The sequence below is a fragment of the Falco peregrinus genome, chromosome 13 (assembly GCF_023634155.1).
Source record: "Falco peregrinus isolate bFalPer1 chromosome 13, bFalPer1.pri, whole genome shotgun sequence".
Lineage (NCBI taxonomy): Eukaryota > Metazoa > Chordata > Aves > Falconiformes > Falconidae > Falco > Falco peregrinus.
In genome coordinates, this window is record NC_073733.1 from 8,627,333 (window position 1) to 8,641,317 (window position 13,985).

General features: G+C 46.9%; 1 protein-coding gene across 2 annotated transcripts in view; it reads left to right on the top strand.

The window, feature by feature from the left end:
- Positions 1 to 465: 465 nt before the first annotated feature.
- IL1RAPL2 (interleukin 1 receptor accessory protein like 2) overlaps positions 466 to 13,985 on the top strand; it is a 393,210-nt gene continuing 379,690 nt past the window's right edge. For both annotated transcript variants that reach the window (XM_055818354.1, XM_055818355.1), the window contains exons 1-2: positions 466 to 785; positions 12,725 to 12,825. In XM_055818354.1, the coding sequence (XP_055674329.1) occupies positions 12,744 to 12,825 (82 nt within the window). In that variant the 5' untranslated portion in view covers positions 466 to 785; positions 12,725 to 12,743. The remainder of the gene's footprint in view (positions 786 to 12,724; positions 12,826 to 13,985) is intronic.

Sequence of the window (13,985 nt, forward strand, 5' to 3'; positions counted from 1 at the left end):
CCGCTCCCGCTGCAGCCCAACTGCTGCGAGTTGCGCGGGCGGCCGGCGCTGCGCCCGGGCGCTACAGGGGGGCGGGGGGGGGGCGGCGGGGGCGCGGGTGCCCCCCGAGGTGCCCGGCCGGGGGGGCGCTGCGGCAGCGCGCTGGTGCCCGCCCCGGGGGCGCCTCCTCCGCTCGGAGCCCCGCAGGCTGCCGCCCCCCGGCCGCGGCACGGCTCTGCCGCCCACGGGCGCTCCCCCACGGGTCCCTCGCTGGTGCCGGCAGCCCCTTTCCCGTCTGGCCTTCTCGCAGCGGTCGGAGCTTCGGCGGCGGCGTTTTGCCACGCCGGTTGTCCGGTGCGGCGCGGGGCCGGCGGCGGCGGCGCTCGCCGCGGGTGCGGGTCGGCGGGCGCACAGCGGCACGGCTCGGCTCGGCCGCCAGGGGGCGCTGCGGCGTCTCGCTGCGCGGGGCGGGCGGGCGGCCGCACCTGCCGCGTGCGGGGCCGTCGGCGGCGGCGCGGGGGGCAGCGCCGGGCCGCTTCGCTCGCTCCCGCCCTCCGCTGCCGGCCCTCCCCTCACCGCGGCGCCGCCGCCCGGCCGCCCCGCCGGAACTCGACGGGGGGCAGCGCCTGCTCCTCCGCGGCGGCGGCGGCAAGCCGCGCTCCGCGCACACGGGCGGCCCGCACCGCCCCCGCAGCGGCGCCGCCGGCCGCAGCTCGCCCTGCCTCCGCGGCGGGGCCCGCCCGCAGCCCGCCGCCCTCGGACGGGGCCGTGCCGGCATGGAGACCTAGAGGGGAGCCACCGCGGAGGTAAGCCCTGCCGCGCAGCGCTGCTGGCGGCGATTTCCTTCACCCCCCTTATGTTGCTGTTTTAATTAAAAAACAGTTTTCCCTCGCAAAAAAACCCCAACAAACCACCAACAAAACAGCCAACTTGGGGTGTAAGGACTGTCCCCTCGGCGCCGCCCCCGCCGTGCGCGGGACGGGGCTGAGGGGCGGCTGCTCCGTGTCCCTCCTCCGCCCCGCGGCGGGGGAGCCGGGGGAGCCGGCGTGCTCCCGGGGTGCTGCCGGCACCGACCCCTCGGTCCCGGGCGGGCGGCCCCCCCGCGCCCTCCGGTGCCGCGCTCCCCCGGGGTGGCCGCCCGTGCCGGGCCCTGCGGCGGCGCCGGACGCGCGTCCCCCGCGAGGGGAGGGCGCGGGCAGCACCCGGGCTCGCACCCCGCCACGCCGTCGCGCCTGCGGCTTCCGGGGAATAAAAGTGTCGCTGCCGGGGATTTAAGAGAAAAAACGCGCGAGGAGTCGCTTTTTTTTGGGGATGCGGCAACTTGGTGCAGCCTGTGGAGAAGGTGCTGGCTCTTGGCTGCTCGGAGGCACCGTGGCGGCGTCCTGAACGTCGGGCGACTCGGGAATCTCCAGCTGCCTCCCAAAGTTTTGTGGCAAAAAGGCTTTAGTTTTGCTTGGGGTCTGAGGGAAACCCGTTCATGGGCACGAAACGTCTCTCAAGACCTTGATTTAAGCAGCTGTTTTAAAAGAGGCTCCTGGACGGCTGCCTCTGCAAGGATCCAGAGAAGCTGAAGTTTCTGGTAGGAGATGCCGTAAGCTGCAGTTTCTCAAAGTTGGGGTAAGGGCTGCGTGCTTTGGGCAACCTCTGCTCCCACTGGGATAATGCCCACCCATAGGCTTTGTACCGCGAGGAAATACCCATCCTGGCAGGAACTGGCACTTCCCTGTGCTCCTGTGCAGTGTTTACACTCTCTTGTTTTTAACCTGATCATTTAAAAAAAAAAAAAATAAAATTTAGAGTATGTGTGGGTTTTGTGGCTGTTACGGTAATACCGTCAAGAGTATGTGTAGTCTTGAGGTTTTTCAGTGAATGGTTAGAGGTCGGTGCGTGGCGAGGCGAGGCGCTGCCTGCGTGGGAGCAGCGAAGGGCTGTTGCAGGGTGCCCAGGCGCTGTGCGAGTGTGATTGCATCCCTGCCCAAGAGAGGCACTCACCCCAAACGCCAGCTGTCACTGCTTGAAAGGGGATGTTATTTCTTAGCAGAGATTAAACTGTGCAGCTGCCTGGTGGTCTGTGCTATCTGTCAGGTATCTCGGCTGTAAGAGCAGGTTCTCTGCTTCTGTGTAGTGTGTGGGAAGGGGCTTCCCTCCGGAGGCAGCAGCAGGCCAGCTTTGAGGACACGGTGGCTGAAAAGCTTTGCTCATGCCAGACCTGAGGCAGAAGGTAAGTCTGGGGAGGAAGCTGACAGTCAGGTTCTTGCTTTGCAATAATGGACAAGTGGCTGAGGAGGAGGTGGAGGGACAGGCTGGGATTTGGGATTTTGGGCTCTCTGAGCCAGTGGGGTGTTACACACATGCAGTCAATGGGAGAGGTGAAGACTTCTGGCAGCTTACCAAGGCACAGGCAGTGCTCTTCAGGATTTGGCGAGTCCGTGGTTAAGCAGGGCTTGTGATTGGTGATGTGCGGGATGGCTTTCCAAGAAATTACGAAGGATCACATCCTTTTGAGGGTGTTTCTCTGTGCAAAGGAGACCTCTTGCAGTGGGAGGACGGGGGCATGCTCTGACCTCCCCGCAGAGTGCTCATGTTGCTAGGCAGCAGCTTGCACCTCCAGCCTGCTCCAGATCTGAGTCTGCAAGGGGAGACCTTCCTCTACTGAACTAAAGCTTTCTACCTGGTGACCAAGGATGCTGGAAAGCACATACCCTGCATACACTTCTGGCCTGCCCCTGGGTGCCAGGGAGGGATGTTCAGCTGGGAATGTTCAGGGATGTTCAGCTGGGAATGTTCAGGGATGTTAGCCGATCACAAGACTTCCTTATACTCACCTCCCTGCTTGGGCTGCAAGTGAGCACAGGGGAGAGAGAGGGAAATCTTCAGTTGTTCAAGAGTTCTCTGCAGACCACCCTTTTAATTTAACAGTACCTGGAAGCTTATAGGAGTTTGTCTTCAAATTGTTTGGTGACTGATGCCTTAGCAGTAAAGTGGGGGGCAGGGGAGGGAGGGAGAAGGAAGGAAGATTTGCTTGCACAAGGGGTAAGAAAAAAACCCAGTTGTGCCACATTAATGCACTTGGCCACCTTTAGGCTGTTTTAGTGGATGCCACACAGTTGCTGGAGCCCTTGTACAGATGTGGCACCAGCCAGCTTTGTCTGAACTGCTTTGTATCTTGCAGAGCTGAGTGATGGAAAGCCTTTTAATCTCCAGGGCTGCCAGTCTAGTGGCTGCACTTTGAAGCAGTGCAGTAGCTGAAGCTGTTGGAAACCAGTGTGGGGGCACTGGCCACTCTCCAAACAGAACTCAGATCAAAAAAGAGCCTGAGAGAGTCGGGAGGGATTCACAGGCTGCTGGGGAGAAGGTGAGCTCAGCAGAAGGTCTGTTCTTGTGGCACAGATCACCCCTGATCAGGCAGGGACTGGCCTGAGGTTTCTTGGTTTGATGGAGGCTGGAGGCCAGGGCCTCAGAAGAAGCTGCGCTTTACAGCCTTAAGCCCAGAGGAGGCTGCAGAGGAGTGAAGAAGGCAGAGGCAAGTAGGAGCGTACTTGCTGGGCTCAGGATCTCAAAGGTGTTGTGCCTTGCCACTGTACAATAAGCTCGAGCTATGGAGAGTTTAAAAGTGCGTGTCTGGAGGTGTGGGTAGCTGCTGGCTCCAGTTCCCTGTGGAAGTAATGGGCAGCTTGCATATGGAGGCAGTGTGAGTTAGGAGCCCGGCAGAGATGCAGATAGGCTGCTGGAGAGAGAAAGGGGGAGGAAACGGGGACAGCGTATGAGGCCCATACACCTTGGGATGCTCTGCGTGGTTGGAGATGACAGGAGCATCCAGGAGAGGCTCTCTGGTCAGGCTGGGTCTGTACAGGGATCTGGTTTGTTTGCATAGGCAGAGTAATTTGTTTCCTAACTGCCCGAAGGTGTTTCCTGGGCAGAGGAGGGCTCCTGTTACAATTACCCAGTTAAAGCTACAAACAATGTCTTGTTTGTGGCATTTGGAAGGGCGAGGCTGTTTGGTCCAAATTTTTTTGTGTCCTGGGTTGACATGCCCCTGTGGGACTGGAGGTGGAGGGAAAGTTCCAAGGAGCATATCTGTGCCTGGTGCAGCCAGCCGTCCCTGCTGGCTGAGTGGGGAGGCTGCCAGGGAGGGCTGGGGCTGGTGGCCTTCACCTGTGCGTGTGAGGGAAGGGGCTGAGAAGTTTTACTCACAGTAAGAAATAAAAATCAAGCATGTGTAAGGTATGGACTTTTCCTACTCTCCAAAACATTCAGTCTCTAAGTAATCTCTCACTTCAAACTGAGGCTCAAGCTGAAAATATCAAGGGATGCTAAATCGTGAACAACTATTAAACAGCCTTAAAGGGCTGTATGGGAAACAGTGTCTGCTCTCTGTTTCTAAGCCTTCCTCAAACAATGTGAGTCTGAGCTATTTATCAGGAGGTCTTTAGTGCTGGAAAGGGAAGTGAACATTTAAACTGTATCACAAAATAAAGAGGCACTTTAAGAGGCTGTTTGCTTTCCAGGATGTCCAACTAAAAATAAACCTCTCTTCGAACAGCCTTGAAAAGCAGACAAAGGGAAGAGATCTTACCCTTGCTGAAAATAATGAGAACCTTTTTGCTAGCTTTGATGGTCAGGGCTTCCTCTGGCATCTGGTATTTGATCTAGGTAAGCCACCCATGGAATTGGTGGGAGGACCGAGGGGTGTGTTAAGTTCAGTGACAAAGCTGGTGGGAGAGAGACTGCATGTTAGAAACTTTTGTAGGGGTTGCTTGGCTAATCCTGTCCTTTCCAGCCCCTCTCCACCCCAAAAGCACTACAGGAAGAGAGTTCCTTCTATCCCTCTTGTCACTGCTTTATGTAACAGTTAAATTAACAAGGATGTCTACTTGGCAGGGCAATTCCAGGGCACATAAAATATATATTTTAATTTGATTTTGGTCTGCATTAGAACAAAACCCCATTGTTTACAGGATTTCTACAAAATATCTGCAAGTAATGTTCTATAAGCAGTTTCTCATGATTCTGAAATTCTGGGGGGTTTGCTTGCTTAATTAATTCTTATTTTTACCCAGACAAATCTGAAAAAATACATATAGGTAAAGGCTAGCCTCTGGTTATGTAAAGGAAAAAAAAATCCTTATCAAGAATATGTTTATCACTTTAAGGTACTATGAGATAGTGCTGAGTACAGTGAAAGCAACTTGCCTTTGCTGACAGCACAGCGAAGTGCCCTGTCTTGCTTTTCTGGAACTGTGCTTTCGAAGTGGAAAACTGTGGAAGAGTGTTTTATAAGAAGTGTAACAGCTAGTATGCCATCTTTTTCTGTTAATTCTGTTGTCTTGGAGCATTGTGTATTAGTTAGGGAAGCATGTGGCCATGAATGAGACCAAGGTATGAAATTCTAAGCACATCGCATGTGGAGTTGTGTTCTCTTGGTGCTTGTTTCATTAATGTATGGGAGTGAATGTGGACCAGGTTTGCCATGAATAGTGCAAATATTGTTATTGTGTAAATATTGCAGAGGCATGAATGTATATAGGAGCAGATATAAAGTCAATACAGCTGACACTTCTAACAACTGCAGTCCATCTTCTATGTGGTCCTGGAAAGAGGCCTGTTTTAAGATGCTGTAAAAGCAGTTCCTCTATAAAAGCAGGGAACATTTCAGCATGCAGATGGCAGCCCAGTCTAAAATCTAGTTCTGTTTTGTGCTGAGCACCTCTGTAATGAGCCTTGAGGAACACAAGGGGAACAAGAAAAGCAGCGTGGGGGGAAGAGGAGGGATATGCTATCTTTCAGGATTGAGACCTTTCTTTGAACTGTCTCTCTCTCTCCGTTTTTAATAGTTTTTCTACAAAAGCTGCTTGGGGAGCTAGGTTGGTATGAGTATGAAAGAAGCAAAGCATCTAATCTTTTGGCTTAATGCTTTTGCATAGGCTGCTGCAAAGTGGACAGACTTCCTTACTGATGTAAGAGCGGTGAGTGAGTTTTGAAATTGGTGTGGGTGAGAATGCACTTTGATCATCTCTTTTAATCCGAAATGTCTTCCCCTTTTGTGGTTAAGGCTCTGTAGTGGAAACCTGTGATCACTGGTGAGATCATCTAAAGCACTTAGGAGAAAAAGGCCATGACCTGAGCAGTGGTGTTTGCTCAGTGGTCAGCAACTGAAGAGCTGGAGTCAGGTGAAGCCATGGGTTTTCCAGAACTTAAAGGCTTATCAGCAACTCTGAAGCCTAAGAGTTCTCATCAGCAACTTGCTGTTTTTCCCCGTGGTGAGCTAAAAAGCAGGGTTCAGAGTCCTTTTTTTCTGAGCAGAGCTTCTCCGCAGCCCAGGGTGGGCTGGCTGAGTTGGGTCTGAGAGAGTAACCTCCAAATTCATCGCAGCCCAGAAGCTGTCTGCCCTCCTGGGACAGTGCCCGGTGGCCTTCTCAGTGTTGGGAAGTGTATGTGGTCGCCCAGGCCTGGGGCTCCTCTTTCCCCGCGGGTGGCTGTGATTACTGCTGCAGCTTACTCTGCTTTGGGAACTGTTTTGCTGTAACTGTGTCAGTTCTAGGACTTAGGCTGATTTAAGCTGTTTCTTAAAATCACTCCCCTTTCCCCGGTACTAGCGTACGTGTTTAGCTTTCCAAGTGTAAACCATCTTCATGTTTTCTTCTCTCCCCCAGCTGGCTTTTCTATAATCTTCTAAGTACTTCTGCAGAGTGGTAAGAGGCTAAGCCCCACTCTCTAAACTTAAACTCTCTGGGTCTGGCAGTCTTTACATTGCCTACGGTACTTCATGTTGCCTGAAGTACTGTATTGATTAAACCACAATCTGCAGGAGTAAATATATGTTGAATATTAATAGCTCCTACTCTAGTGGGGAAAAAAGGCTGTAAATTAATAGATCCATTATGTTGACCTCATAAACCATGAGGGCTTGAAGTACAGCTGTAATCCTCCTCCCACAACACGTATTTCACTTTGAATGTCTATAAAAGGCCTGGACTACTCGAATTTAAAAGCTGTGATACTGGACAAGCATATCCATATATCCTGGGATGCGTAGTTAGAATATTGCGAAGTTAAGACTGGAACAATCGTTCTCTGTAGAATCCAGGGTAGTGCTGAATCAGTACATCATTGATGGTGCAGCTGGGCATGAGGCTTAAAAAATAATCGTTAACTTTCCCACTCCTTTGTTGTTCTTGTTGTTCTTCCTTACTGTTGCTTTCTCTATTTCCAAGTGCAGGGGTTGTTATAATAAGGGAGGAGTATGATTCAGGGATTTAAAATCCAATTTGAAGATATAATGAACTTGAATTCTGTGTGAGTTGCTTAGGGAATTGAGGTCAGTGTGTGGTGTGAGCTGATAGTACTCGATCTGCTAATCAGCGCTGAGTAGTTCTAGTTCTTTTGGTTCACGAATCGTTAAGATGGGCTGCTCAGGGTTTTTTTGAATTTTCTGAGTAGAGAATTAGAATAGTGCCTGTATTGTATGCTCATCGCTAACGTCTCTGGTTAGCATTTTGATTCTATAGACATTGGAATCTTTATCTGTATTTGGAGTGTTTCAGGGGATATTTCCATTGCCTATTCTTCATGTTTGGCCATAAATGAGCACTATTTTAGGCAGCTATTGCATGGGAAAGTTCTTGTGATAATGCTTGAAGGGTTTTCTCTCTACAGGGCAGACCAGCCCTGCTCATAGTGTTGAGTCGGTTTGCTGCTTTAACATGACTAAAATAATTTCTACTCTTTGCAGCCAGGAATGTTAATGGGAGAAGTTACTGTGTGGAGGCCATCCATGGTATTTTTCTTTTGTGCCTGCCACTAAAGCTCATTGTTTTGTTTTGGTGTTACACTGTAAGGTGCCTTTTGAAGCTTTAAGGTGCTCTTCTTGGTAACTTCTGTGGTTGCCATCTGGAGGATATTTAACTTTTTAATGGATGCATTATAATCTTTCAAGCAAAACCTCAGTGTTAACACCTGAGAGGTGGTGCTGTTTGTTTCTTCTCAAATAACAGGTAAGATTCTGTGTTTACCCCCTTCACATCACAAAAGATCTGTGAGTTTTACTGTTTGTTCCTTTTCTTTCATGCAGCCTTTGAAGGAATCATTACAGATTGGTGTTGCAACCTTGTCAGGTGTTCTGTGTATTTAGTTGTGGTTCCCTTTGCTTCCTCAGGACAATACCTTTGTCTTTCCTTTTTGTATTGCTGTCATGCAGCTGATACACTGTTGAGCCAGTAATAATCCCAGACATTTTAGATGTCTCATTGTTGCTGGTTACTTTCAGTTCACACAACATAAGCGCTGCCAGGTTCCTTCCGTGCTTACCTTGGTTTTAAATTTCTCATAGAATTTCAGCTGAACAAGGAGAATTAGCCAGATGTGAATTTAGTTAAGGAGCTGAGTCCAATGGAGGCTCAAATCCAGCAAGACAAATGCTGAATGCACACTGCCTGGTAGAATTAATGTTCATTGCATATTTAGACAACTTAAGTGGCTGGTTATGATGGTGAAGATGCACAGTGAATTAGGCAAAATGAAATATTCTTTGATGCTTATTGAGCAACAGAGCGAAGAATGCTGCGTGACCCATATCAAGTAGAGCTGAAGATATGTTATTTGAACTAGCACGCATCTCTGATCTTACATATTCTTTTGTTTGTGTTTGAGGTATTGACAAAAAGGGACTGGTGCCCATTGTGGATTGCTTCTGTCCAGCATTTTATATAGACTGGAAATCTTTCAGTAATAAACAGCTGAAAGTGTGGTGTGTTGGCAGAAGAGAAGACCTGAGAGAGAGTTCATATTAAAATTCAAAGCCTTAAAAAGTGGAGCGGGTAAAAGGTATGAAAAGAAATGAACAGAAGTCACTATCTAGCATACTGTAAAGACAAGGGAAGAATTACTGTTGCCATTTCATCCTTTCTGTGTGGGGTGAAAACCGTAATTTATGTCGGTGAGACTTCTCAGCAGCAAAACCTGACAATTGGAAACCACTGAAGAGGTGGGCTGCTGTTTTTAATGAGCACCTTTTGCATCACTGCTTCTGTGGAGAAACCAGAACCTACAGAGCCTCATGGTGTGTCAGCAAATCTCAGTCTGTGCACAGATGTGTGCCTGAGTGCACACATGCACCACTTTTCTTGCCTTCTTTTGAAAAGGAACACTGTGTAAACAAAGCTTGTGGTAGAAATTAGAGCAAAACTAAATCATGTTTAAAGTAGGAACTTGGGCATCTCAGTGCTGGGTTTTGTGCAGAATATTAATGCTCCAGTTTCCTTCTTGTTTCTGAGTGCTTTCTGCTAACCTTGTAACTTGAAATTCTTTTGAGTCTGGGAAGCTATGCAAGCTAAAGTGGGTGCTGGCAGGACAGCGAGCAGTACATGAAGAAAATGGGATGCAATTTCACAAGCCTTATTTTCTGAGGACTCAGAAGAAAGAACTAAGTTTGTCAACACAAGTGAAGGGCGTTAGGAGGCATACGGGAGTCAGGGTTTCTGTTAGAACAGAATTTGTGCTGCACCACATCCCAGTCCCCTTGTAGCTGCTGGATGCTTATGGCAGGCTGGGAAAGCTGCCTGAAGTCTGTGGTCTGTAGCACCAAATGGTATGGGGAGGGAAGGGGGAGCCTTGTTAGCAGTGGGATTATTGAGAATATAGTTGTCACCTTGCTTCTCCTCTGATGGTAGCAACCTCCCTTTACTTACCTCGATACAAATGCAACCTGGCACGTCACAACAAGGGCTGGATTAACATGTTAAGCGGTTCTTTTCTCAACAAGCACTTCATTCTGTGTCTCTCCTCTTGGTGATCTTGGGCAAGTTAGCTGTAATTGGTATTTCTATGTCCTTATTAAGTAAGATGTCATCTCTACTCTTCTGGGAGTGGTCCTAAACTTGGTCCCCCTCTTGTAAGATGTATCCAGTAGATACATTCTTTTTACAGCTGTGAGCCCCTACTCACAGCTGCTTGGAGTTGGCAGCATCAGAGTAAGCAGCTCCTTGGGGAAATGCTGATGAGTGCCTGTGAGGGGAGAGTTTGTCAAATGACAAAATCAGCCCTGCTTGGAGGAAAATGCCTCAATTACAGAAAAATGGTATTAAATGTTAACTGGTTTATCCCGTTTATTTATCTTCAGGCTAGCACAGTTTTATTCATGTTCTTCATCAGATCATAGACACTTTCCTATGCATTTATTTCCAGAAGTGCTGGTAGGTCTAGCACAGGGTTGTCTGGAGTCTCTAGTCTGTCCTGCTGCCTGATAGGTGAGCGAATGGCTCAGAGGAGGGAGCTGTGAGACTGGTCCCATTGGGAGACATGATGGGAGTCTTGGCAGGCTCAGCCCCAGAAATCTCCTGAGCAAATTTAGAGACTTTGCCTTGGACACATAGAACTTTCCCTGTTCTGGCTGCTTGACATGCTTCTGGAGGAAATACATCTTACACCATACCTTGCATTCTTTGTAAAACTGTATGTTTAAAAACCAGTTTGAACAGCATTGTTGTCTATGGCTGCCTGCTGTCTCAGGACAGTAACCAGCCAACCCCTTGGTCACACCGGTGTGACTGATCCTACCTTCTTCGGGTTGGAGGTCTCGAATGGTGAAGATGGCACTTCAAACTGATGTGTATTTTCATGCCAGCTTTAGTGGGGTCGTGTCAGATGTGACAGGCTGAGGCTCTGGGCCCAGCTGTGAATGACAGGGTGGTGGAGTAATTTCTTGCCCTTTCCCTACTGTGTTTTCCTGACTTTTGCAGGTACAGAAACTGACTTCCTTGGTGAGACCAGGGCTTCAAAAAGCAATGCTGATAGAACCAAGAATTTCCCTGTCTCTAGCATTAATGTCGGCCAGCAGAACTTGCTTTGAATTTTTAAGTGTATTTAATACAGCATAGCTCATTTGGAATGGGGATGGAGGGACCCATATGAAAAAAGACCTAGGAGTTACGTACTTCAGCTGTAATATCTGAAGGGAGGAAAGTGGAGAAAGTAATTTGTAAAGCTACACTTGAAAATCATTCTAGCATAACATCATCGTTACAATTATCTGTCACAAGATTTAGTTCAATTACTTTTTTTTTTAAGCTCTTTTGTCAAGATGGCCTTGCATGTTTCAGGATTTTGGTACTCCAAGGTGAGGTTAAGGAAGAGTGAATACTAATTCTGCCATTAACCACTGTCAGACAGCCTTCAGCGCTTATAATTCCTTGAGAACTCCTTTAGTGTCTTTACTGTGGGGAATCAACAGGCATAAAGTGCCCACGGGAACATAGAATTCAGGGGGGGGAAGAAAAATCCACTGCCTATTTATAATTTATAGTGTGGTAAGGTGAGAAGGGGAAAACTTCAATTTTAAGTAGTAATTTTGAAATAATTTAATAGCAGCATAATTGCCATTGTGTAAAAGATTATACAGGGTTCCTTACATTTTCTTCACACAGTAGTAAGCTGGTAGTAAAATTACAAGGGAAGAATATTTGATGTAATAAACTCAGATTAAGCTGAATAGTTTTTAGCGAACCACAGGGCATTGCACTGTCTTGCTGGCTTGTCACACTGAGCAAACGTTCAGAGCTGCCAGGGTCTGGGCTGGTCCCCGAGTTGAGGGTGCCTCTGAGCAGGCTGGGCGGGTGGATGTGGTACAGTGTTTAAGGAACGGTTCTGTTTCATTTGCCTTGGTTTTGGCTGCTAATGCTGGTAGTTTTATGCATTTCTGTTTAAAAGAAACTGCTATAAAATGCTGATTCTTTTGTCCCAAATAATAATTGTGTACTGATTTAGATGACTGCCCTCTTTATCTGAGAATAAGGGTCCTGATCAAAAGTCTTTATCTGATCTGGAGATAAATTCCTGGAGTCTAAATATATCAAGCCACTTAAAGGCCTGTGACTTCAAGCTAAGCATGTGTTTGAGGACTCTAGCTTATAATTAAATGAGAGAGAGAGAGGGGCTTTGCTGAGTTCAGATTCATTCTACCTGTTTTTAAATGCAGATAAGGAGCCTCAGTTTGCTCTTGCTGTGTTTTCTTGAATGACCTCATACTTGTAAATGAAAACAGAATTAGTTCCAGCAAAACTTAAAAATAAAAATACAATTTTAAACTAGATTTTTACTTTTTTTATTTTAAATGTATGTAATATAAGGCAGGTAGTAAATTTCACAGGAGAGATTTATTTTATCTTTTTGGTAAGAATCCCGAGGCCTGCATTCATTGATTTCTGAATTTTGTTCACCTGTCTTTACCTCATTTTATAGGAGAAATCTCTGGAATAGCATTAATTCATTCTAGGAGCTTTTAAAAAGTCACCAGTGGGAAAATGAGGTTGCTAAGAAAAATTGCATGAATAACCTACTCTTTTATCTTTTCCTGAAAAATGTGAAGGTTTTTTAAGCATATGCCCTCTTTGTATGACATAAAACTAAGCCTGACCATCAGAGTCTCTCCCTTAAATAAGCTACAAAAATCTTCCAGATTATACCTGTGCTATTTCAAATAAACAGTTAAATCCTATGGTTTTGTAAAGCAAAGTAATATTTTCAAAGTGTCATTTTAGAAGACCAACCCTTTTGTGTGTTAGATGCAAATAGTTCATAGACAGTTACTTTGAACTATTATGTTTTGCTACCTCTGCATAAAAATAAACCCCAAAGTCACTAGATTAAGCCATTGCCCTGTAATGGTTCTCTGAGAAATGTTTAACTGTAGCTGCTGCTTTGTTGTAGTGAAGAGCTGTGATTCAGACTTCATACTATGTTTGCATTTCAGCTGTCACAGAAAGTGAAAGATGAAGCCTCTTGTTCTCTTGGTTCTTGTGATCTGTACTGTAGTCAGCATGAATTTGAAGCTCGTGTCAAAGAGAAATTCTGGTAAGTCACAGAAAAATATCTTTACTTTTGAATCTGGACCTAGTGCTCATGCAATCAAGTGTTTTAGATGGCTGCTTTTTGTTTTGCATATATACTTCTTGTTCTCTTCTGAAAAAAAAAAAGTCATAACCAATATGGTTTGCTTACCAGATGTTACAGGATGAATTTTCTTGCTATAATGTTCCCTTGATATGACTTTAAGCTACTTGAAAGTGTTCTTATGTTTCCTTTTATGAAAAAAAAACCCAAAACCAACCAACCAAAACCAAACGTTGATCTGATTAAAAACCCACAAAGGTAATAATGACTTTGGTATTGTTTTAACATCCAATCTTTTACTCATGCTATAGGATCTTCTTGACTGTGTATGTGCTTTGTGGTGACTTTTAAGTCTGGATGATTTTTCTGTGTGTTGGAAGGGCATCTTCCAAAAAGCCATGCCAGCTGTATGTGTGATCATATATGGGGGTTAACTGGGAAGAGATTTCCTGGGTAGATAATCATTGATTATTCTGGCAGTGGAAGGGCGTGGCAGGTGGTTTATTTTTACATCTGCTTTTGAAACCCACCAATAATAACAGAACACTTCAAAGAAGCATCTGGATAATATTTCATCTGTATTAGAGCCTGAAGTGACTCGTAGTCCATGCAGGTCTCCTGCCTCAAAAGGAATGACTTCATGAGACTGTTTGCCTTTTGAGTAAGCTGTGAGTTTGACTTCAAGCTGCGAGTACTGACTTTAGTTGGTGTGGCCAGTTTTAAGTTTAATTCCTGCATTTCTTGAGAACAGAGGAGAAAAGCTATTGGTTCATCTATTATTAAGAATTAGATGTCACATCCCAGGCTAGGAAGTGTTACTCTGGGAACCACCAGATGTTAAGCTAAATTCTTTCTGCTGGGCTAGGAAGTATAAATGGATGTTGCTAAATCAAACTAGTCCACAGCCTTTTTTTTGCGGTTATCGTCCCCTGAGCACTGTTTGCCTTGTGAGAGAAGTCATGGATATTGGGATCTGGCTACAGTGGAGCTTGATCTAAACTTTGCTAAGGCTGATAGTGTTCCTGTTTTTCAAAACTGCTATTACTGGCCTGGATGGGAACCCCTGTGAGATCCATAATCTGTATAATTGAGCAGCCTTTATTCACTGGTGCCATGCAACA